We start from the raw sequence: 26,093 nt of genomic DNA, 5'->3' as shown, positions 1-26,093 counted from the left end.
GCCAATTCTATTTCCGTGCGGACACCAGCTCGGTGTCCAGCAATTCAATTCAGTTCAATTCAATTCTGAAACTACCCAGCTGGAGTTAAATGTCAAACTCCCTCAATTTAAGGCTCACTCCCACGAGACTACATTCACTTCAAAGGCCAGTTGCCAGTATCAGGTCACCTGCATTTCTGACTGAACAGCTATAAATTAGGTGTTCCAGTGTCCCCCTCCTCAGGTTTGATAATTTACTAGAATGGCTCCAGAGCTCCGGAAGCCACTTGGCTTACATTTACCAGCTTATTGTAAAGGGTACAAATGAACAGGTACATGGGGCAAGGTCTGGAAGGGTCCCGAGGGCGGTAACGTTTGTCCCTGTGGAGTTGGGATGTTCCTTGCTGACGGTTGTATTCACCAGTTCAGAAATTCTGAATCTCCTTGTTCAAGAGTTAAAAAAAAAATTTTTTTTTAAGTTTACTTATTTTGAGAGAGAGTGTGTGAGCAGGGGAGGGGCAGAGAGAGGGGGCGAATCTCAGGCAGGCACTATGCTATCAGCACAGACCCTATGCAGGGCTGAAACTCATGAAACTGACATCATGACCTGAGCAGAAAAATCAAGAGTCAAACGCTCACAACTGAGCCACTCAGGTGCCCCTGTTCAAGAGTTTTTATAGAGCTTAATCTTCAGCACCTTCCTACTCCCAGTCAGTGGGTGGGGCTGAAAGTTCCCAGCCTCTAATCTCTTGGTCTTACTAGTGACCAGCCCCGTTCTGAGGCTATCTTGGGGCCTCAGCCTACCTCACTTCTTTTACATAAACCCAGGTGTGATCAAAAGGGCTGCTTTAGGAGTAACAAAAGAAACTGCTATCACTCAGAAAATTCCAGGGGTTTTAGGAGCTCTGCACCAGGGACAGGACAAAGACCAAATATTGATTGTTATTATGCTGCACCATCCTAACCTCCCCGCCTCTGATATCTGCATCCTTAACCCAGCAAGACCCCTGGGCTCCATTTGGGTTCCCCCTCCCTGTGCTAGTCTGAAAACTGCCTCCAAAGCAGTAAGGTGGGGCACTTACCGGGCCCCCCTCATATTTCTCTTCTCTCAGGGGTTATAGTCCTATGCCACTTCTTGTTCAGTGTGTTTAATATATGTTGTCCTATTGGCTTTTTGTGGATGGAGGTCAGTTCCCATGGCAGTTAATCCTTTATAGACTGAAGTGAATGTCAAGGTTGGGAGGAGTTGCAGAAAGAATAGGAGATTTCGTAGATAGTACCATTTTCAGTAATCACCAGGCACTTGGGAAATGTAGTACAGAGGACCAGTAGCAAATGTGAAGGTCAGCAGGCTGAGATGGCAGAGTTGTGGATGGTGTAGTTCACAGATCACAGATGTATTCCTAAAAATCTGGTACCAAAGTATTCGGTAAGTGATGAGAGATTAGGAGGTCTGTAGAACAGCTAAATGAAATCCTTAGAGAATCAGCATGTGAAATACTTGAAAACTATACTTTTTTTTTTAAACGTTTATTTATTGAGAGACAGAGAGAGAGTGAGAGCAGGGGAGGGACAGAGAGAGAGGGAGACACAGAATCTGAAGCAGGCTCCAGGCTCCGAGCTATCAGCACAGAGCCCGACACGGGGCTTGAACTCACAAACCGCGAGATCATGACCTAAGCCAAAGTTGGACGCTTAACCAACTGAGCCACCCAGGTGCCCCCAAAATATACTTTAAATTTTAAGAGAAAAGCACCCTAGAAAAGTAAAATTTGACAAAGTAGAAATCTGTGAATTCATCTTTTGTTTTTCAATAAAAAAGGACACTATTTTTTTTTAATTTTTTTTTTCAACGTTTTTTATTTATTTTTGGGACAAAGCAAGATAGAGCATGAACGGGGGAGGGGCAGAGAGAGAGGGAGACACAGAATCGGAAACAGGCTCCAGGCTCTGAGCTATCAGCCCAGAGCCCGACGCGGGGCTTGAACCCACGGACTGTGAGATCGTGACCTGGCTGAAGTCGGACGCTTAACCGACTGTACCACCCAGGCGCCCCAAAAAAGGACACTTTAAAGGTGAATTGTAAAATTAAAAACAGTTCATTCTGTAAAGGTATTTTTATGTTTTGTCTCGCTCAGCAGTTTATTTTAATTAATATGTAAAAAGTATCTAGGGGGAAATGGTAGCTATTGAGACTACTCCCTAAAATTAATAAATGGAATGTGGTTTCATATATCTCTGTCAAAATGAAGTGGTGAAAATAAAGCCAGGACAACCTAATTTTGACCTTACAGATAAGTTAGGGACCATTATTTCAAAGAGCAGATTCAGATACTTTAGCTAAAAGGATCATTTCTTCCCTAGGGGTCTGCTGTGATTATCGCATTAAAAGAAGAGTTTCTAAATACTTCAAAACCAATTGATTCTAAAAACAAAAACTTATTTTTCATCTTTTTCCTCTTGCAGTAAGTTAGTAATGAGTTTAGTTTTGAATAGTCTGGAGTTGTAAATTAACCTGTCACTGTTTTTGCTGTAGGCTCTTCGGTACTTGGCAGAATGCCGAGCTAACAGAGAGAAGATGAAAGGAGAACTGGGGATGATGTTAAGCTTGCAAAATGTTATACAGAAGTAAGTACAATAGATGGTGTCTCCTAAGGCAGTGGAAAAATGGATCTTCCTGTTAAATGTATGTTGTAATATACAGTGAAATGTAATACATCATTTCACTGAAATTTTTATTCTAATATGAAGGCATACTTTTATGGGTTTTATGTCTAGGAGTGTTCTGATTGTCAGTCTTCTGATTATTCTTTTTTTTTTTTTTTTTTAATTTTTTTTTTCAACGTTTATTTATTTTTGGGACAGAGAGAGACAGAGCATGAACAGGGGAGGGGCAGAGAGAGAGGGAGACACAGAATCGGAAACAGGCTCCAGGCTCTGAGCCATCAGCCCAGAGCCTGACGCAGGGCTCGAACTCACCGACCGCGAGATCGAGTCTTCTGATTATTCTTAAACATTGATATTAATAGTATTTATGAAAATGCTCAAATTTTATTTAAAATGTTGATAAACATGGTTCTTATGAATCATATTTTTAAAAAGAGAAAATCCTACCTTTAAGTTTTGTGAGGTATATGTAAACAGAGCAACATAGGTTACTAATCATATTTGAAAGTAAGCAGTATTATAGTACCTTACAAAGTTCTTTTGCTACTTCATCCCTGTCTTACTCAAAAGAACCATCAGGAATAGACAAAGATGTGTGTGTGTATGTATATATATATATAAAGTATATATGTATATATATATATATGTGTATATGTATGTATATATATGCATATATATACACATAAGGGAATATTACTCAGCCATCAAAAAGAATGAAATCGTGCCATTTGCAACAGCGTGAATGAAGCTAAAATATATAAGTGAAATAAGTCAATCAGAAACACAAATACCATATGATTTCACTCATGTGGGAAGGTGGGGAAAAACAGGGGAGGGTAACAAACCATAAGAGACTTAACTATAGAGAACAAACAGGGTTGATGGAGGCAGGTGGGTGCGGGATATGCTAGAAGGGTGATGGGTATTAAGGAGGGCACTTGTTGTGATGAGCCCTGGGTGTTGTATGTAAGTGATGAATCACTAAATTCTACTCCTGAAAACAATACTGTATGTTAACTAAAATTTAAATTAAAAAAAAAAACAAACAAAAAACTTCATCAGTATCATGGCAAAAAAGGGCTTTTGATAAGATTTTCTGAGCATTATTAAGACATTTCTCAGAGACTTAGAGGTATTTAACTTGAATTTTAGCAAATGGGTGGTTTTTAATTGCACCTTTCAGCTTACTATGGTTTTCACATCCATTATCTTTTTTTTTTTTAATTTTTTTTTCAACGTTTATTTATTTTTGGGACAGAGAGAGACAGAGCATGAACGGGGGAGGGGCAGAGAGAGAGGGAGACACAGAATCGGAAACAGGCTCCAGGCTCTGAGCCATCAGCCCAGAGCCTGATGTGGGGCTCGAACTCACGGACCGCGAGATCGTGACCTGGCTGAAGTCGGACGCCTAACCGACTGCGCCACCCAGGCGCCCCAACATCCATTATCTTTTTATGTTACTTAAAACTTTTTGAGATAGATTTGGCAGATAACAATTTTATGGGTGAGGAAGATACAAAGAGTCCATGTTACTTGTCTGTAGTCCTTCAGCTCTCTTGCCCCTGGGAGTGTCTGGTTTTGTTCCTTTCTTAGTCTTTGTTGATTTCCTGTTAGAAGACTAGGAACTGAAGATTAAGTGTTTTGATATTTCCACTTTCTCTGAAAGCAAAAAAGCTATGCTTCTGAGGCCTAATCTTAGTTTACTTTGTATTTTGATCCTCTACTAGACATGAAGGGTATGCCTTTAAAACTATGAAGGGTAACCATTTAATTTATCTGATTTAAAGTGAGTAATCACCAACACAACTGTCTTCTATTGGCATTCCATTTCCTGCCATGCAGTACTGAGAAATAAAGTGTCCCAGTACAAGGTATACAGATGAGGTATTTTACAACAATACAGGAGTTGTTACTCTTTAAACCCTTGCTCCCCACCCACCTGGCCAACTGCGTCTTTTTTTCATAGTTCTGCTTAAAATTTTTCTATTTATTTTAAAAGGCTTTGGGTGCCATTTCAGAGTCTGTATTCACCTTTAGTTTCTTGCAAGGTCTGATGCAGCTCCCCACATCAGTCTCAGTCACAGCTAGCTTCTGAGCTACAAGGGTGGGATATGAAGTCTCCATTTACAACCTTCCACCTCACCTTGAAAGAATTCATTAGTTGTAAGTTGTCCTGTTAACATCACAGTTCTAGTGCAAACCTAATCTCACATTGCGTCTTTGACACATCTGATGTGTTTAGCTTATGCATAGATTCACCATGGAAACCCCCACAGCATTCTAGGGCATAAAAGGGTCAAGAATAATAAATATCCACTGTAAGTGACCATAAGAAAGAAATCTTGGAGTTTCTTTGGCTTGAGTGCTCACAAAAGTTTCTTCTGTAATTCCCAAATGCTAAATGGTTAAATTATATCAGTGAAGAATCATCAAAACTGACTTCCAAGGCAGTGTGCTTTTTTTCTTGGTGTTCTTAGCTTCCTGGATAAATTTTATTAATCTTATTTTTCAGAAATCTCTAAAATATTTGTTCTTATGGGGGTCAGCTGCCTGATAGGATAGTTCTGTGGTGCCTTAATCTTTCATAATGACCAGATAGAGGCTGAAGTTTTTTTCTTGTTTTTATTGAAGTGATCAGTTAGGAATAAGTAATAGAAAGTATTAACTGTATCAATTGTGTTAATTATCTCTATGATTTGAGGTCAATTCCACCAGCAAAAAATCTGGATTCTAGTTCTTACTTGAGACAAAGAATCTCTTTGACCCTAAATTTCCTTATCTAAAAGCCTATAGTAACACAGGCAAAGTGATTGAGGAATCTAATGGACAATATATGTAGAAAACGTTTTGTATATCCTAAAAAGTTGTATAAAATGTTTCATTATTGTTTCTAGTATGCTTCGATGCCATATAGGTAACAATTTTGTTTTAAATGTTTACTTTTGAGAGAGAGAGGGAGAGCAAGAGAGAGCAAGAGCCAAGCGGGAGAGAGGGGCGGAGAGAGAGAGAGGGAACAGAGAATGCGAAGCGGGCTCCCTGCTGTCAGCATCAAGCCCAATGGAGGGCTTGAACTCTTGAACCACAAGATCATGACCTGAGCCAGTCAGGACTGAGTCACCCAGGCACCCCCATATAAATTAACTATTTTTTAATAGCATATTAGCTCTTTTGGAAACAAAGATTTAAGCATAGCATGGATGCTTCTGTAGTGCAGTTTTATTCATATGATGAACTTAAGATTGTGTTGTCCTTTAACAGGTATAGTTATTGAAGTTGAAAATTTATGTGGTAAAAATTACTTAAATGTAAGAAATTCCATGAAAAAAAAATTAATGTTAATATGTTAAAATGTACTTTAAATCTGAACTTTAAAGATTTAGAGCAAGTTTTAGAGGTTGCATAGATTAAACCTGTGAAACAATTTTTTTTGATTGGCTAATGTTCTGGTAGATATGTGTATACGTGTGTGTGTGTGTGTGTGTGTATATGTGAGAGAGACATTTATAAAATAGTAGGGAGACTACTTATATTTTTGTAAGAGAAGTGGTGTGTCCATTCAGGTCATTATCTTGGCTTATCATCTGGAAAAGAGATCTTGAAATGGAGTTAGAAATGGAAGAGGTTTGTTGTGGGGTAAGGCCTATAAAGATAGAGGAGGATGAAGCAGGATTAGACTCCAGTCTTTAGACTTCAGTGTGGATCTGTCATCTGTAAAAGGATAATGGAGAGGAAACTGAGTGAGGCAAGGAGAGTCTCAGATTGCGTTGCAGATCTGATAGTCAACTCAAAGGGGAGCTCACAGCAAGGATTGCCCTGTGAATGAGACTTGCACTGGGCAGAAATGGCCACCTAGTGTCCCCACTGCTCAGTCATTGGTTGGGGCCTGCCTGTGAAGAGCCAGGCCTTGGTATAAAAGCTTGAATGGTGTGATGGATCTCAAAGCAATGACAGCTGCTACTCCATTTTCTGCACCCAAAGGGCAAGCAAGCTTCTTTCTTTTCTTTCTTTTTATTTAATGTTTATTCATTTTTGAGAGAGAGAGAGAGACAGAGTGCGAGCCAGGGAGGGGCAGAGAGAGAGAGAGGGAGACACAGAATCTGAAGCAGGATCCAGGCTCTGAGCTGTCGGCACAAACTCACAAACCGTGAGATCGTGACCTGAGCTGAAGTCAGACACTTAGCTTAACCAATTGAGCCACCCAGGAGCCCCAAGCAAGCTTCTTTCTTAAAGGGAGATCCATGCAGTGTATCTCCTTGGCTGCCACAGTGACTTAGTTTTATAACTCAAAGTGTGTTTTTTTCGGACAGTGTGGTGATCATCTTAGAAATTTATGCCCCGCGTCAGGCTCTGGGCGGATGGCTCGGAGCCTGGAGCCTGTTTCCGATTCTGTGTCTCCCTCTCTCTCTGCCCCTCCCCCGTTCATGCTCTGTCTCTCTCTGTCCCAAAAATAAATAAACGTTGGAAAAAAAAAAAAAAAATTAAAAAAAAAAAAAAAAAAGAAATTTATTGCTATATTTGAATGTTTTTAGAAGGTTAATAAAAACTGAGTTTTGGCTCGTAAACATTAAGACTGTGAAGTATTAGAGAAGTATTGGAATCAGGTTTTGGCTCAGCATGTTTAACTTGTTGTGAACTGTCTCATGGCATGGACTTGATTTTCTTTTAGGAAATTAGGTTGGTCTGGCATTTTTCTTATCTTTTCATCTACTTGGTTCTTTTGGGTACCTTTATTAAAAAATCAGAACGTGGGGCACCTGGGTGGCTCAGTCAGTTAAGCGTCTGACTTTGGCTCAGGTCATGATCTTGCGGTCTGTGGGTTCGAGCCCCGTGTCAGGCTCTATGCTGACAGCTCAGAGCCTGGAGCCTTCTTCAGATTCTGTGTCTCCCTCTCGCTCTCTGCCCCTCCCCCACTCGCACTCTCTGTCTCTCAAAAATAAATAAACATTAAAAAAAAAATTTTTTTTAAATAAGAATGAAAAATTCTCATATATGGTAGGGTGAGTTTTATATATGCATAACTGCTTTGGTAAATGTGTGTTCTTTAGACATTTTGCATTGTGTCATGTGTGTTACTATATACAGATGTCTGATCTATTGATATCCTAACTTAACTAGTTTATGAACGAATTGGCATCTCATTATTATATAGATCACTTTGGTAAGCCATAGCACAAGAGATTTATATTATATACCCTAATTGCTTTCTTTGATATGGTTGTCCCATGAAAGCCAGCCAGTTAGGATGTGATTCCAATCAGTATTTCTATTTGGGAGTACTGAGTTAGGGAGAGTTTTAGCTATGATTCTATGGAACTTTGCAACTAAGGAAGTGTAAAAATCTCCCCATATTCCAGAAAGACCCATGGAACATAATATGCTGCTCTTTTGACTGAAGGGAAACCTTTCACTTGGCAGTGATTGAAAGGGAAACCAAACCGCAAAAGTAGGTGTGGAAAGTGGACATTATTCTTCACATGGGAAGCTGAGAAAAATATTTTATAAACTAGGAGAAATTCTGCATACTAAAATTTTGAGCCTTAATCACTGTCTTATGTTTTGTTACAGAATTTTGCTGAGATTTTAACATTTATTTAACAGCAGGTTTCCTTGTGTTTATTGATGCTTATGGATTGATAGTTGAATTGACTCCAAAGTCACTATTACTTTCAGTTCTCTGTCATTGAGAATAAATCTGGCATTATGTTTTAATTTTAATCTCTTCCATAAATAACATTTCATTAGAGGTATTTATAGGACATTGCAATTTGTATTTTAGGAGTAATAGTTCTGCTATAAGATGCATTTTATAAAAGTGCTTTTGAATATCTAGTATGAAACATACTATAAGTAAAAGCTGCTTCAATAAAATGTGGCATCTCAACTTTAAAACATCTCATTTCATCTGGAGAACTTCCTAAAATCCTAGATTTTGAAACAGTGCCATAATAAACAATGATCTGTTCTTCTTGCTAAAATCTTGGATGAAAAGTTTGTGTTTTATTTCTTTGTGTTATTTCCTTATGTGGTTTTTACTTCTTGTTTCTGTGTTCTTTTTAAAAAGTAGTTAAGGGGCGCCTGGGTGGCGCAGTCGGTTAAGCGTCCGACTTCAGCCAGGTCACGATCTCGCGGTCCGTGAGTTCGAGCCCCGCGTCGGGCTCTGGGCTGATGGCTCAGAGCCTGGAGCCTGTTTCCGATTCTGTGTCTCCCTCTCTCTCTGCCCCTCCCCCGTTCATGCTCTGTCTCTCTCTGTCCCAAAAATAAATAAACGTTGGAAAAAAAAAAAAAGTAGTTAAAATTTCTTTCATTTCATATATTTATTTATTTAATGTTCATTTTATTTTAGAGAGCGCAAGTAGGGGAGAGAGGGAGAGAGAGAGAGAGCGTGCGAGAGAGTCTTAAGTAGGTTCCATGCTCAGCACGGAGCATAGTGCAGGGCTTGATCCCATGACCTGAGCTGAAATCAAGAGTCAGATGCTCAACTAACTGAGCCATGTAGGCACCCCTTACTTTGTTTGATCGGTATGCAAGCCCTGTTCTCATTGTTTCTATTTGCCTGGTCAACATTTGCCCATTCCTTTATTTCTGAATCACTTTGTTTTAGTTGTGTTTTGTTTTTTTGAGCCAAATGGAAAATCTTTTTGTTTTACTTGGTGAACTAAGTCCATTTATATTGAGTGATTGATATATTTAATCTTCATTCATTTTTGTGATAGTTACTGTGTATGTTATGTTGTAGTAGTTGTGTTTTTTTCCCTGCATGAGGTTTTCTTCTTTTACTTTGAAAATTTCTTTTTTTTTTTTAATTTAGAGTTTATTTATTTTGAGAGAGAGCACACAAGTAGGGAAGGGGCAGAGAGAGAGGGAGAGAGAGAATCCCAAACAGGCTCCACGTTCAGCATGGAGTCCAATGCAGGGCTCGATCTCACATGCCATGAGACCATGACCAAAGCTGAAATCAAGAATCAGAAGCTTAACTGACTAAGCCACCCAGGTGATCCTTACTTTGAAAATTTCTTCTCATACTTCAAATGGTTTGTTTTACTGTTACAGTGGTTGCTCTTGTACTTATACTTCTAAAAAATATTCGGGGCGCTTGGGTGGCGCAGTCGGTTAAGCGTCCGACTTCAGCCAGGTCACGATCTCACGGTCCGTGAGTTCGAGCCCCGCGTCGGGCTCTGGGCTGATGGCTCAGAGCCTGGAGCCTGTTTCTGATTCTGTGTCTCCCTCTCTCTCTGCCCCTCCCCCGTTCATGCTCTGTTTCTCTCTGTCCCAAAAATAAATAAACGTTAAAAAAAAAAATATTCTAAGTTGTCTGTTTTCTTATTTAAACTTCCACTATCTTGATTGTTAGTTTTAATGGTAATTTTTTGATTCCCACCTGTTATGTGTTCCATAGTCACTAAACTTTTTCTACTGTAGTCTTTTCTTCTTCCTTGTCCTTTTTTAAAAAAGTTGTTTGAGTATAGTTAACACATAATGTTACATTAGTTTCAGGTGATTCCTTTTTTTTAAGTTGGATTATTTCTGCTTTGTCAAACATTGATATGTTCTTTCATTCTCTTTCCCACCTTTGTTTTAAACTTAGATCCACAGTTAAATATAGAAAATGCTCATTGTCCTTTTGCAAAAATTTTTCTGGTCATCTCTTGGTTTCAACTCATTGTCTAGTAGATTGCTCAAGAAAGGCTCAAATATTCCTTGACTTCTTTCATGTTTAAAACCGTTTTTCTGTAACTTTAATACTTAAAGGACAGCTGGACTGGATCCATGGCTCACCTTTTGTTTTCTTGAGATTCTTGAAAATGTTGTTCTGCTTTGCCTTGATTTTTATTCTTTTTTTTTTTTTTTTTTTGAGAAATCCGATGCCAATATATTTTATAAAAGGTAAGGGCAGTAGTAGTAGTTAATATATATTATCAGGAGCACTCTTCCATATAGCCATTTACCTGCAATATCATTCTTTTTTTTTAATGAGAGAGAAAGAGAGAGAGACAAGAGCATGAGCAGGGGAGGGGCAGAGAGAGAGGGAGACACAGAATCCAAAGCAGGCTCCGGGCTCTGAGCTAGCAGCACAGAGCCTGATGTGGGGCTTGGACTCCTGAACCATAAGATTGTGACCTGAGCCGAAGTCAGATGCTTAACCGACTGAGCCACCCAGGTGTCCCTTGCAATATCATTCTTAATGGCTGTGGTTACATTCCACATGCTTTGTAGTTTTTTTTAAGTGTCTTTTTTGTAATTATTTAGAACAGAGGTTGGCAAATTTTTTTCTGTGAAAAGCCAGTAAATGTTTTAGGCTTTGCTAGACATAACAGTCCCCATTGCAACTACCCTGGTGGGTCAAAACAGCCATGGTTAATATATAAATGAATAGGCTTTGGCTCAAGGATCATAGGTTCCCTGCCTTGGATTTCATTGTTACCTAAACAGAGCTGTTGACTTCCTTCTTAGAACCCTTTTTAATTTAGGACTGTTTTTTGCATTGAAAAATGCGGGATAAATTTCTGGGTTGCATAAATGTTACCAGAACACTTCTTAGCAAACAACACCGAAAAGAAAAGCAAAAGCAACTCCTAAAGGAAAATTTAAGATGTTTTTCAAGATGATAGATAGCAAGTCTTCAACAGTAAAATGATATATTCATTGATTTTATGTAGTATGTGGAGGTTTTAACTGGCCTTTATGAGCAATATGAAATGTTTATAGCGGCATCTAGAATTAGAGTGAATTGGTGTTTATGACCAATAAGGATATATATTCAGAATTAAGATTATTTTTGATATATAATAAAGGTCAAGTTTCTTGTAGTTGTGTTTTATGAATAACATGAACCTTTTCAGTATGGATAACTAATTAGAAAAAGTGGTGAGGAATCAATATACTTCATTATTTAATAGTAAATTACTGAGAACAAAATTCCAATTACTTAGATGAAAGAAATTTTCAAGATAGTCTTTTTTTCTGATGTCACATTTTAAAGACTGAACTAAATCCAGGGCATTAATCAGCTCTTTCAATTTGCAATTGCCTAAGAAGATGAGGGCAATTAACTCTTGTTTAATTATACAGTCTCTCATATTTATGGCCAAATATACCATAAAACTCTAGACTTTTTCTTTTTGAATGTTTTGAATGATAGTATTTGAACAGTAATTTTTTTTTTTTAAAGACTAGCTTCCAAATCTGTAGACGGTCTTGGGTTTTTCTTTTTGGTTTTAAAAGCATTTTTTAAAAGTAAGGAAATAATTATTTATGATTGATTTGCTGGGAAAAAAAAAAGGTATAATTGATTTGTTGAACGGGTACTTCATAGTGCCCTGATCATGAAGTAACTGTAATTAAATTTGCTTATATGCTTTTGTAAATTTAATTTTGCCTAAGACAAAATTTTACTTAGTTTTGAGAGGGATCTGGGCCTGTAAATAGATCTCTTAACCGTTTCATAGGAAGGGTAGCAATAAAATTAGTCCTATGAGGTACACCTGAAAACCATACTTAACAGTGAGGCCATCATGTTGATTTGATTATGTTATTCTTTTAAAATCTTTTGGTTTTAAGTAGGTAGAAATTGAAAATCTTCCAGAAGGGAATTTATTACTGTGTGAAAATGATGAGATTTTGGAATTATGAAACAAGTTAAAAATGGTAGTCATAGGAGTATTTATTTCATAGAACCATTTTTCTAATTATCTGTAATTGCTTTGTTTATCTAAGCAAACATAAGATGTGTGACTATAAGTATAGTTTTGTTGTAAATCCTTAATTTTCTTTTTTTCTGTTTTTTGGTAAATCTATAATTTTTTTTTTAAGATTTTATTTTTAAGCAATCTTTACACCCCATGTGGGAGTCGAACTCACAAACCTAAGATCAGGAATTGTGTGCTCTACCACCTAAGCCAGCCGGGTGCCCCAAATCCTTAATTTCCTAAATGAAAGTTAGTGCGAGTAGCTTCTGTAGCAGCACAGGCAATTGTAAATGCACACGTATCACCTTTGCAAATTGTTCTTATGAATAAATGGAATTCTCTTCCCTCACTCTGTTGCTACTAATGTGGAAACTGGTAATACAGGTGTATGAGAGAATTAAGCCCCAGAGCCCTAAGGAATCCAATAGATGTACAGATTATCTTCTGTGAATCTAGAATGGTTTTAACTCTATACCATCCTTTGGAGAATTGAGAAAATTGTCACTTATAGTTTTTGTAGAGCTAATTTCTTTTGCAGGACCTTAGTCAGAAAATGTGTTAGAGAAATGGTTTGTCAGATATATGGGAGTAATAATCAGGAAAAGGAAGGTTAACTTAAAGAAGTTGACAGCAGAGGTAATTTTCCCTTTTTTTCTAAAAATTCTGTCTCGTATGGTAGTCGTTAGCCACATGTGGCAATTTAAATTTAAATTAAATTTAAAAACCAATTTTTCACTTGTGCCAACCTTATTCCAAGTGTTTAATATTCATGTGACTAGTTTACTACATTTCCATCATCTCAGAAAGTTATGTTGGTCAGTACTGTCTTAACATTTTTGGGGTTTTTTTTGCTTTTTTTTATTTTATTTATTTTTTTTTTTAGAGAGAGAGGGCACAAATGAGTGAGGGCAGGAAAAGAGAGAACCAGGGCTCACTCAATGCAGCGCTTGTGTTCACCCAAAGTGGGGCTCGAGCTCACTTCAAATTGGGGCACAAGCTCATGAACCGTGAGATCATGACCTGAGCCGAAGTCCGATGCTTAACCGACTGAGCTACCCAGGAGTCACAAAACTTCTTTTTTAAATTTTTATTTAGGGGCACCTGGGTGGCTCGGTTGGTTAAACATCTCTCTCTCTTTTTTTTTTTTTTTAATTTTTTTTTTTTAACATTTATTCATTTTTGAGAGAGAGAGACAAGAGTGCAAGTGGGGGTGTCGTGGAGAGAGAGGGAGACACAGAATCTGAAGCAGGATCCAGGCTCTGAGCTCTCAGCACATAGCTTGACAGGGGCTCAAACTCATGAACCATGAGATCATGACCTGAGCTGAAGTCGGGTGCTTAACTGACTGAACCACCCAGGCTCCCAAACCTCTCACTCTTGATTTCAGCTCAGGTCATGATCTCACGGTTTGTAAGTTCAAGCCCTGCATCAGCCTCTGTGCTTACAGCAGGGAGCCTGCTTGGGATTTTTTCTCTGCCCCTCCCTAATGCTTTCTTTCTCTCAAAATAAATAAATATATTTTTTAAGTTTATTTAAAAAGATTTATTCTTTATTGTAGAGAGAGTGAGCGAGCACAAGGTGGGGGGTGGGGGGAGGGAGAGAGAGAATCCCAATCAGGGTCCACTCTTAGCATGGAGGTTCCATCCCATGACCCCTGGGATCATGACCTGATTCAGGATCAAGAGTCAGACCCTCAACCAGCTGAGCCACCCAGGTATCCCTAAAACTTCCTTGCCTAACTGTTTAAAAGGCTATTTTTATGTTTTGGATTACTTTTTTTTTTTTTTAATTTTTAAAATGTTTATTTAGTTTTTGAGAGAGAGCACGAGTGGCAGAGGGGCAGAGAGAGGGGGAGACACAGAATCCAAAGCAGACTCCAGGCTCTGAGCTGTCTGCACAGAGCTGGATGTGGGGCTCGAACTCATGGACCTTGAGATCATGACCTGAGCCGAAGTCAGGCGCTCAACTGACTGAAGCCGCCCAGGTGCCCCTGTTTTGGATTACTTTTATTTCATAGATTATTTTCTTAACAAGTTCCAGTAGAAGAATTACAGAGTCAAAGAGTATTTGGAAAACAATATTTTTCCAATATTACCAATTATATTCTTACCAGTAGTTTACATTTTATTGAAAATTCTCAAACATTGGATGGATCACTACATTGCTGTTCTCCTATTCTACTCTCTCCAATTCTAGATCAGTTTAAAAAAAATGTTAAACCATCTCTGTTCTTTGAGGTTGACATAAGATGGATGGCTTGGGTGGGTATATAAACTCACGGAAAATGTAGAAAATTTTTATATTTGCATTTTTTGTGAAACATTCTCTAATTTTACACCAGATTGTCAAGGGGTTAGTAACCCTGTATGGTTTAGAACTACTCTTACAGTTGTTATTCTGCAGAATAGGAAGATAATTATTTGATGTTACTGTGTTTTAATATTTTATGTCCCTATTGCTTCATCTGGAAACAAAGTTTTTGAAGTAGTGTATGTGCATTTCAAAAATGTTATAGGAAGCTCATTAGTTGAATCTTCTATTTGATGATTTTTTAATTTGATGCAAACACTTGAAAACAATATTGGTGGTGAAGAGGGGTAGCAAAGACACTGTTTTTTTCCTCTCTTAAATTCTTGAGTATCTGTAACCACTGTCCTCATATTCTACAACTTTTGGTTGGCTAGTATTTAAAATATCTCAGAACTAAAAAAAATAAAAGGGGGCTACTGGGTGGCTCAGTCGGTTGAGCGTCTGACTTCGGCTCAGGTCATGATCGTGCTGTCTGTGAGTTCGAGCCCCGTGTCGGGCTCTGTGCTGACAGCTCAGAGCCTGGAGCCTGCTTCAGATTCTGTGTCTCCCTCTCTCTTTGCCCCTTCCCCGCTCATGCACGCACACGCTGATAAACAAACGTTAAAAGAAAATTAAAAAAAAGAAATCTCAGAACTGCAGTGACCTTTTCAGTACTGTGAAACAGCTATCAGAAGAGTGCTGAGACATCCCCCCCCCACCTCAAAATAGTCTTTTTGATAGCTTCTTGCAGTACACAGTCAAAATCATTCAAAGTAATTGATCTGTGTGGTCAACGGTAGCCCAGAAAAGCACCTGGTATAGTAAATTGAGTGCTTGGAAAATTGCCAGATTAGTACCCCTGGAACTGAAGCTCTGTATAGCTTAGAAGGTTTATAGTCTGAATATCAGAAATTAAAGTGTTCTTACTCATTCAATAAACGGATGGCAAAAAGTTTTGTGAGGCTTTGTGGAAGGTAAAGAGAGAATACATATCCATTCTTCAAAAGAAAAAAAGAAAATTATGATCAATAGTATAAGCACAATCATAGTACTTTAAATGTAGAGGGTGGAATGGATTGTTGGGGTGGGAAAGCTTCACAAAGAAGATGGTGGTTGAGGTTGAACCTTCAAGGAAGGAGGAAGAGTTAAAAAGCTTATGTCTTTTGGTTGAGGAAAAGGCATCTGTAAAAGGTGTTCATAAAAAGACAAAATGAGCTGATGTTGGCAGAGCTGAATGGGGACAGATTTAAAAGCCTTGAATGTATGTTATAAGGTTTGGATTAATTAAGCTTATCTGTAAGTGAAATGAGGGTTATTTTTATAGTTACGTATATTTACTGTTTATTCAACTAATAAGTGTTAGATCTGTGCTGTCCAGTATGGTATACACTTGCCACACATGGCGATTTAAATTTAATTCAAAGTAAATAATCATGTTTTTAATTGTGGTTGGTCAGTAGCCTCATGTGGTGAGTGGACAGTGCAGCTATCAAACATTTCTATCAGTGCAGAAAGTGTTTTGGACAGCATGGCACCAGATGTTTATTTGAGGACCTATAGTAGGATTTAAGAGTTTAAGAATGGAGGAGCTCCTGGGTGGCTCAGTGAGTTAAGCATCTGACTTTGGCTCAGGTCACAATTTGTGAGTTCGAGCCCCCCATCATCGGGCTCTGTGCACTCTGTCCCCCCTTCCACCCCGCTTCTCCTCCCTTGTGTGCCTGCACTCTCTCTCTTTCAAAAATAAACATTAAAAATTAAAAAAAGTTTAAGAATGAAAACTTTTGTTTTTAGTTGTGTGTGTGTTTTTTTTAAAGAATTTTGTTTTTAATCTTAATTTATTCTTGAGGGAGAGAGAGGGTATGAGTGGGGGAGGGGCAGAGAGAAGGAGAGACACAGAATCTGAAGCAGGCTCCAGGCTCCGAGCTGTCAGCACAGAACCTGACGCAGGGCTCAAACTCACGAGCTGTGAGATAATGACCTGAGCTGAAGTCAGACGCTTAACCAGCTGGGCCACCCAGGTGCCCCAGTTGTGGTTCTATAATATATTCATGCTTTGTAAAAGATACGTAAAAAATGTAAATTAAGAAACAATTTGAATTTATTAAGAAATCTCTTTTTTATAATGATTCTAATATGAATGATCCTCTCCTAATTTGTTTTCTCCTTTTGGTTTTTTATGTGTTGTACTTTCTTGAAGGTCAGGGGATCTTCAAATTATATTAATGTTAATCCAGGGACAGGTTCTAATCTAATCTTTTTTTTTTTTGTTTTTAATTTTTTTTTTTTCAACGTTTATTTATTTTTGGGACAGAGAGAGACAGAGCATGAACGGGGGAGGGGCAGAGAGAGAGGAGACACAGAATTGGAAACAGGCTCCAGGCTCTGAGCCATCAGCCCATAGCCTGACGCGCAGCTCGAACTCACGGACCTCGAGATCGTGATCTGGCTGAAGTCGGATGCTTAACCGACTGCGCCACCCAGGCGCCCCATCTAATCTAATCTTTTTAGTTGATTTCCTGTTTAATGATTTTGATTAAATGTGCTTTTATTTATTTTTTTTATTAAAAAACTTTAAGTTTTTATTATTTTTTTTAACATTTATTTATTTTTGAGACAGACTGAACATTAGCAGGGGAGGGGCAGAGAGAGGAGACACAGAATCTGAATCAGGCTCCAGGCTCTGAGCTGTCAGCACAGAGCTCGCCGTGGGGCTCAAACTCACAAACTCTGAGATCATGACCTGAGCTGAAGTCGGATGGTCAACTGACTGAGCCACCCAGGTGCCCCTGAATGTGGTTTTATACTATTGTAGTGATGAGTTTTGAATCTCAGTAAACCATGGTTTTAAAATTAGAAGACCTTATTATCAACTAACTGGTTTTTCAATGTTGATTATTCTAGGTATTTCCTTTAAATTGAATGAAACATCAGAATGAAGAAAACAAGGCTCTGCAAAGTTGAATAAAATTACAGAATCAATAGAGGTGACCGGACTAGTTTATTAATTTATATGTGTTTCTTTTCAAGGTCTACAACTCCAGGAGAAACAAAACTGCTGGCTTCTGAAATTTATGACATTCTCCAGTCTTCCAGTATGGCAGATGGTGATAGTTACAATGAAATGAATTCACGTAGAAGGAAAGCTCAGTTTTTCCTGGGAACTACAAACAAACGTGCCAAAACAGTGGTTTTGCACATAGATGGTCTTGATGATACGGTAAGACTTTTATAAACACATGGTTCATAAGGTAGGGTCAGGAAGCAGATGATCCCTTCTGACATATCATCAGAAGGTTGTAGTAGCCTAAGGCTATGTAACAATCCCTATGTCATTTACTTTACTTCATCTCATCACATAGACATTTTATTACCTCACATCATCACAAGAAGAAGGTGAATATAGTAGGATATTTTGAGAGAGATCACATTCATATAACTTGTTACAATGTATTGTTACAATCGTTCTATTATTTATCTCTTACTCTGCCTAATTTATTTATTTTTTAAATGTTTATTTTAGAGAGAGAGAGAGAGAGTGAGTGACCATGAGTAGGGGAGGGGACAGAGGATCTGAAGTGGTCTCTGCACTGACAGCAGAGCTCTGCACTGACAGCAGAGACCCCAGTGTGGGGCCCGAACTCATGAACCACAAGATCATGACTTGAGCTGAAGTTGGACATTCAACTGACTGAGCTGCCCAGCACCCCTGTGTCTAATTTATAAGTAAACTTATCGTATGAATGTGCAGGAAAAGAACATAGTATGTATAGGTTTGGGTACTTTCTGCAGTTTCAGGCATCCCCTGGGGGCCTTGGAACAGATCTCCTATGGATAAGGTATGGGGGAGGTGGGGAACTACTGTAAATAGTTTCTTCACTGACACCAGCGATCTTTTTTTTTTATTATATTTTTTAATGTTTATTCATTTTTGAGAGACAGAGAGAGACAGAGCATGAGTGGGGAAGGGGCAGAGAGAAAAGGAGACACAGAATTGGAAGCAGGCTCCAGGCTCCGAGCTGTCAGCACAGAGCCCGACGCGGGGCTTGAACTCCCAGACCGCGAGGTCATGACCTGAGCCGAAGTCGGACGCTCAACTGACTGAGCCACCCAGGCATCCCACCAGCGATCTTTTTATTTTTATTTATTTATGTATTTTTTCAGCAGTCTCGAAGAATAAATTCCAGAGGGGCATTTTGTTCTAAAGGTGTCAGTTAATCAGAGGATGTAACAAGAAGAAATAGACACATCCACAAGTAGAGCTGGAGATTTCAACACCACTCTCAATTAATAGAACAAGTATACAGAAAATCAGTTAAGGATATAGATGACTCAAATAGTACTAACAACCACCTTAACCTCATCGGCATTTATGGAACACCCTCCAGCCACAAGGTAGTATCCATTCTTTTCACATACACATGGAACTTTTACCAAGGTAGACCTTATTGTGGGTCATAAAACAAGTCTTAATCAATTTAAAAGAACTATGCAAAGTATGTTCTCTGAGCACAGTGAAAAGCAAATTAGAAATCAATAACAGGTATTTGGAAAATCCCCCAAATATTTTGGAAACTAAATAATTTATTTCTAAAATAATCCCTGAGTCATGGGGGCGCCTGGGTGGTTCAGTCGGTTAAGCGTCCGCCTCTTGATTTCAGCTCAGGTCATGATCTCACGGTTCCATGAGTTCAAGTCCCACATCGGGCTCTGCACTGACAGCTTGGAGCCTGGAGCCTGCTTCGGATTCTGGGTCTCCCTCTCTCTCCGCCCCTGCCCTGCTCATGCTCACTTGCTCGCTCTCTCTCTCTCTCTCTCTCTCTCTCAAAAATAAACATTAAACAAATTAAAAAAAAATCCCTAAGTCAATGAGGAAATCAGAAGAGAAATGATAAACATTTTGAATTGAATAAAAAGGAAAATGTAGTATCAAAATTTGTGGGAAGCCACCAAAGCAGTGTTTAGAGGGTAATTCATTAGCACCAAATGTCTAATTATTTATATATAAGAGAGATAAGGTCTCAGTGACTTAAGTTTCTACCTTAAGAAACTAGATAAAAAAAAGAAAAAGCAAATTAAATCTAACTTAAGCAGAAGAGAAGAAACAAATCAGTGAAATGAAAAATGGAGAAAAACTAATGAAATCAAAAGCTGATTCTTTGATACGATCAATAAAATTGATAAATTTGTAGCCAAACTGATCAGGAATAAAAGAAGTCACAAATTCATACCAGAAATAAGAGAGAGAAAACATCACTATAGATCCTGTAGACATTAAAAAGAAAATAAATGGGAGCGCCTGGGTGGCTCAGTCAATTAAGCATCCTACTCTTGATTTTGGCTCAGGCCATGATCTCTGGGTTTGAGAGTTCAAGCCCCCTATTGGACTCTGTGCTGCTGGTGTGGAACCTGCTTGGGATTCTCTCTCTCTTTCTCACTCTTTACCCCTCCCCTGCTTGCTGTCTCTCTCTCAAAATAAATAAAGAGACTTCTAAAAAAATCTAAAAAGAGGCGCACCTGGCTGGCTCAGTTGGTTAAGTGTCTGACTTCAGCTCAGGTCATGATCTCATGGGTCCTGAGTTTGAGCCCCACATTGGGCTCTGTGATGACAGCTCAGAGCCTGGAGCCTGCTTCCGATTCTGTGTCTCTTCTCTCTGCCCTTCTCCTGCTCACACACTCTCTCAAAACTAAATAAACATTAAAATAAAAAAATAAAAAATTTAAAAAGAAAATAAATGAATATTTTAAATAACTTTATGCCAATAAATTTGATAATGTAGATGAAACAGGAAAATGTTTTTAAAAACACAGATTGCCAAGGTTTATTCAAGAAGAAATGGATAACATGAATAGCTCACTATGTATTAAAGAAATTGAATTTGTAATTAAAAACCTTTCCATAAAGAAAACTTTTGTCCTAGATAGCTTCACTGGTGAATATACTCAGTGTATTCTAATATAGACTATTTTAATAATAGAATACTGCAATACTCCTACAGGGTAGTTTTTTCTGAACTCATTGTACATTGTCTGCTTTTATTTATTTATTTTTTTAATTTTTTTTTTTTCAACGTTTTTTATTTATTTTTGGGACAGAGAGAGACAGAGCATGAACGGGGGAGGGGCAGAGAGAGAGGGAGGCACAGAGTCGGAAACAGGCTCCAGGCTCCGAGCCATCAGCCCAGAGCCTGACTCGAGATCATGACCTGGCTGTAGTCAGACGCTTAACCGACTGCACCACCCAGGCGCCCCTGTCTGCTTTTAATATTAGCTACTTCTGCTTGCTTCTGATTAGTGTGTCTTCTATTTGTGTCTGTATTTCAAGTAGATTTCTTACAGGCACCATATAGTAGGGCCTTGCCTTTTTATCCATTCTGAAAATTTCTGCCTTTTAACTGGAGTGTTGGGGTTATCTTTAATATGATTGTTTGTATGGTTGTGTTTAAAACAACCATCTTGCTAATTCCTTTCTTTCTTTTTTTTTTTTTTTTTAAGTTTATTTAAGTACTCTCTGCATCCAGTGTGGGGTTTGAACTCACGACCCTGAGATCGTTTGGACACTCCTGTGACTGAACTAGCCAGGCACCGTGCCCTTGCAAATTACTATTTGTCCAATCAGTTCTTTGTTCCCTTTTCCTGCCTTTTGGACTACTGGATGTTTTTTATGATTTCATTTTATTTACTTTGTTGGCTTCTTAGGTACAGTTCTTCCTTTCTTTTTGTTGGTTGATGTAGGGTTTATTTTATGTATCTTTTTTTTTTTTTAATGTTTTTATTTATTTTGGAGAGAGAGAGCACCAGCAGAGCACGAGAGAGGGAGAGGGAGACACAGAATCTGAAGCAGGTTGCAGGCTCTGAGCTGTCAGTACAGAGCCCGACATAGGGCTCGAACATAGGGATCGAACAAGTTTGATCAGGTCAGGCTAGATCATGACCTGAGCGGAAGTCGGATGCCTACCTGACTGAGCTACCCAGGCACTGCCCCTATTTTATATATCTTTAAGTTACTATAGTGTAGCTTCAATTAATATATCACTTCATGCATAGTATAGGACAGTTAAAACGTTATACTTCCATTTCTCCTTTCTCTGCGTCTATGCAGTTAACATGTTTTTGCTTCCACATATGTCATAAACCCCAAATACATTGTTATTACTTTAAATAGTCTTTATTTTTTTTATTGTGGTAAAATACACATAGCATGAAATTTACTGTCTTTTTAAAAAAATTTTTTAAATTTTTTTGATGTTTATTTTTGAGAGAGAGAGAGCCAGAGAGAGCACATGAGCGGGATAGGGGCAGAGAGTGAGGGAGACACAGAACTTGGAGCAGGCTCCAGGCTCTGAGCTGTCAGCACAGAACCCGAGGCGGGGCTTGAACCCACGAACTGAGAGATCATGACCTCAGCCAAAGTCAGACGCTCCACCAACTAAGTCACCCAGGTGCCCCCAAATTTATAGTTTTAACCATTGTTAGGTATATAGTTCGGTGGTATGAAATACATTCATAATGTTGTGTAACCATCACCTCTATACTTCTTATGAATGTACAACTTTTTTGTTTTGTAAAACTGAAACTCTGTACTCATTAAACAGTCACTCTGCTTTCTTCCTTTCCCCCAGCCCCTGGCAACCACTGTTTTACTTTCTGTCTCTATGATTTTGAAAAGTCAGTTTCTTTTAAGACATTTAAAAATAAAAAGTATTTTCTGTCTATTTACATTTTTGCCGTTTCCAGGGCTCTTTATTCCTTTGTGTAAATTCTGTATTTTTCATCTGATACTATTTTCCTTCTGTCTCAAGGACTTCTTTTTTTTTTCTTTCTAAAATTTTTTGACTGTTTATTTTTGAGAGAGACAGAGACAGAATGCGAGCAGGGGAGGAGCGCAGAGAGAGAGGGAGACACAGAATCTGAAGCAGGCTCCATGCTCTGAGCTGTCAGCACAGAGCCCGACATGGGGCTCAAATCCATGAACCGTGATATCATGACCTGAGCTGAAGTTGGACACCCAACCTACTGAGCCACCCAGGCGCCCCTGTCTCAAGGACTTCTGTTAACGTTTCTTATAGCGGTACAAGTCTGCTGAGGTTGAATTCTTTCAGGTTTTTTTTTTTTAATTGAAATAGAATTCACATACTATAAATTTGCCATTTTAAAGTGTTCAATTCAGTGCTTTTAGTATATTTATAGGGTTGTGCAGCCATCACCATTGTCTAATTCCTGAACATTTCATCACCCCAAAAGGAAGCCTCATACCCATTAGCAGTCACTAATGGGTTGCCCGTGACAGCCACTAATTTACTTTCTGTCTGTGGATTTGCCTCTTCTGGACATTACACATAAATGGAATCATAGGATATGTTACCTTTCATGTCTAGCTTTCACTTTGCATAATGTTTTCATAGTTCATCCCTATTGTAGTGTGTATCAGTACATCATTACTCCTTATAATATTCCATTGTATGGATTTACTACGTTTGTTTATTCATTTATCAGTTGATGGACATTTGGGTTGTTTCCACTTTTTGGCTATTATGTATAATTCTGTGAAGATTTGTGTATAAGTTTTTGTGTGGATGTATGTTCTCAGTTCTTTCGGGTATGTTACGAGGGGTACAGCTGCTGGGTGATACCGTAACTTTGTTTAGCTTTTTGAGCAACTGCTAGAGTGTTTTCTACAGTGACTGCATCATTTTATATTCCATCAGCAGCAGATGTGGGGTCTGGTTTCTCCACAGCATTGTCAACATACATTTCTGTTGTTGTTTGTGTGTTTGTTTGTTTTTATAATTTAACTTTATTTTTTACTTTTTAAAATTTACATCCAAATTAGATAGTATATAGTGAAGCAATGATTTCAGGAGTAGATTCCTCAATGCCCCTTACCCATTTAGCCCATCCCCCCTCCCACAACCCCTCCAGCAATCCTGTTTGTTCTCCATATTTATGAGTCTCTTCTGTTTTGTCCCCCTCCCTGTTTTTATATTATTTTTGTTTCCCTTCCCTTATGTTCATCTGTTTTGTCTCTTAAAGTCCTCATATGAGTGAAGTCATAAGATTTTTGTCTTTCTCTGACTAATTTCACTTGGCATAATACCCTCCACTTCCATCCATGTAGTTGCAGATGACAAGATTTCATTCTTTTTGATTGCCGAGTAATACTCCTTTGTGTGTGTGTGTGTGTGTGTGTGTGTGTGTGCGCGTGTGTGTGTATATACCACTGCCGAGTAATACTCCTTTGTGTGTGTGTGTGTGTGTGTGTGTGTGTGTGTGTGTATACCACTTTTTCTTTATCCATTCATCCATTGATGGACATTTGGGCTCTTTCCATACTTTGGCTATTGTTGATAGTGCTGCTGTAAACATGGGGGTGCATGTTTCCCTTTGAAACAGCACACCTTTATCCCTTGGATAAATGCCTAGTAGTGCAATTGCTGGGTCGTAGAGTAGTTCTATTTTTAGTTTTTTGAGGAACTCCATACTGTTTTCCAGAGGGGCTGCACCAGCTTGCGTTCCCACCAATAGTGCAAAAGAGATCCTCTTTCTCTGCATGCTCGCCAACATCTGTTGTGGCCTGAGCTGTTAATGTGAGCCATCCTGACAGGTGTGAGGTGGTATCTCATTGTGGTTTTGATTTGTATTTCCCTGATGATGAGTGATGTTGAGTATTTTTTCATGTGTCGGTTGGCCATCTGGATGTTTTCTTTGGAGAAGTGTCTATTCATGTCTTTTGCCCATGTCTTCACTGGATTATTTGTTTTTTGGGTGTTGAGTTTGATAAGTTCTTTGTAGATTTTGGATACTAACCCTTTATCTGATATGTCGTTTGCAAATATCTTCTCCCATTCTGTTGATTGCCTTTTAGTTTTGCTGATGGTTTCCTTCGCTGTGCAGAAGCTTTTTATTTTGATGAGGTCCCAGTAGTTCATTTTTGCTTTGGTTTCCTTTGCCTCCAGAGATGTGTTGAGTAAGAAGTGGCTGCGGCCAAGGTCAGAGAGGTTTTTGCCTGCTTTCTCCTCGAGGATTTTGATGGCTTCCTGTCTTACTGTGAGGTCTTTCATCCATTTTGAGTTTATTTTTGTGTATGGTGTAAGAAAGTGGTCCAGGTTCATATTTCTGCATGTCGCTGTCCACTTTTCCCAGCACCACTTGCTGAAGAGACGGTCTTTATTCCATTGGATATTCTTTCCGGCTTTGTCAAAGATTAGTTGCCCATACGTTTGTGGGTCCATTTCTGGGTTCTCTATTCCATTGATCTGGGTATCTGTTCTTGTGCCATCTGTTGTTGTTTAGTACTGGTGTGAAATGGTATCATATTGTGGTTTTAATTTGCATTTCCCTAGTGACTAACGGTGTTGAGTATCTTTTCATCTGCTTTTGGCCATTTTTCAGTGGTTGATACAGGATTTATTGTATATATCTTTATCACAGATATCTCTTTTGGAGAAAATCCTATTCATTGTCTATTTAAAACAATTTTTTTTTAAGTTTATTTTAAGAGAACAAATGAGCAGGGCAGGGTCAGAGAAAGAGGGAGAGAGAGAATTCCAATCAAGTTTAGGGCTGTGAGCACAGAGCCCGATGTAGGGCTCAAACTCAAGAGCTGTGAGATCATGATCTGAGCCGAAAACAAGAGTCGGACACTTAACCGAGTGAACCACCCAGGCACCCACAGCCACCTGGGTCCCCCTTCATTGTCTGCTTTTAGATTGCTTATTATTTGTCTTTTCATTGTTGAGTTGAGTTCTGTTAATACCATGTATTACATTGATGATTTTCATACTTTGAATCAACCTTTCATTCCTATGATAAATCCCAATTCATCATGGTGTATAATCTTTTTATTTTTTTTTTATTTTTTTTATTATTTAAAAAAAAATTTTTTTTTTTCGACATTTATTTATTTTTGGGACAGAGAGAGACAGAGCATGAACGGGGGAGGGGCAGAGAGAGAGGGAGACACAGAATCGGAAACAGGCTCCAGGCTCTGAGCCATCACCAGCCCAGAGCCCGACGCGGGGCTCGAACTCCCGGACCGCGAGATTGTGACCTGGCTGAAGTCGGACGCTTAACCGACTGCGCCACCCAGGCGCCCCGGTGTATAATCTTTTTAATATGCTGCTGGATTCAGTTTGCTGGGATTCTGTTGAAGCATTTTGCATATGTATTCATACAGGATATTTTATAGTTATATTTATAATTTTTTTTCATGTGATGTATTTTTCTGATATTGGTATCCGGGTAATACTGGCTTCATAAAATGAGTTGGGATGGGGCACCTGGGTGGCTCGGTTGGTTAAGCCTCTGACTCTTGGTTTTGGCTCAGGTCATGATCTCATGGTTCTTGAGATTGAGACCCAAGTCAGGCTCTGTGCTGAGCCTGCTTGGGATTCTTTCTCTCTGTCTTTCTGTGCTCCTCCCCTGCTTGTGTGCTCTTTCTCTCTCAGAATAAATTAACATTAAAAAAATACCTAA

The 26,093-nt window shown here is 38.7% G+C and overlaps 1 protein-coding gene across 1 annotated transcript in view; it reads left to right on the top strand.

The window, feature by feature from the left end:
• Positions 1–26,093, top strand: part of ARMC1 (armadillo repeat containing 1) — a 44,416-nt gene that overhangs the window by 9,123 nt on the left and 9,200 nt on the right. Inside the window, exons 3-4 of the mRNA XM_047842849.1 lie at positions 2,516–2,607; positions 17,649–17,838. Of these exons, the coding sequence (XP_047698805.1) occupies positions 2,516–2,607; positions 17,649–17,838 (282 nt within the window). The remainder of the gene's footprint in view (positions 1–2,515; positions 2,608–17,648; positions 17,839–26,093) is intronic.

The sequence above is a fragment of the Prionailurus viverrinus genome, chromosome F2, assembly GCF_022837055.1.
Source record: "Prionailurus viverrinus isolate Anna chromosome F2, UM_Priviv_1.0, whole genome shotgun sequence".
Taxonomy (NCBI): domain Eukaryota; kingdom Metazoa; phylum Chordata; class Mammalia; order Carnivora; family Felidae; genus Prionailurus; species Prionailurus viverrinus.
The sequence above is the reverse complement of the archived record's forward strand: the minus strand, read 5'-3'. Positions and strand labels throughout refer to the sequence as shown.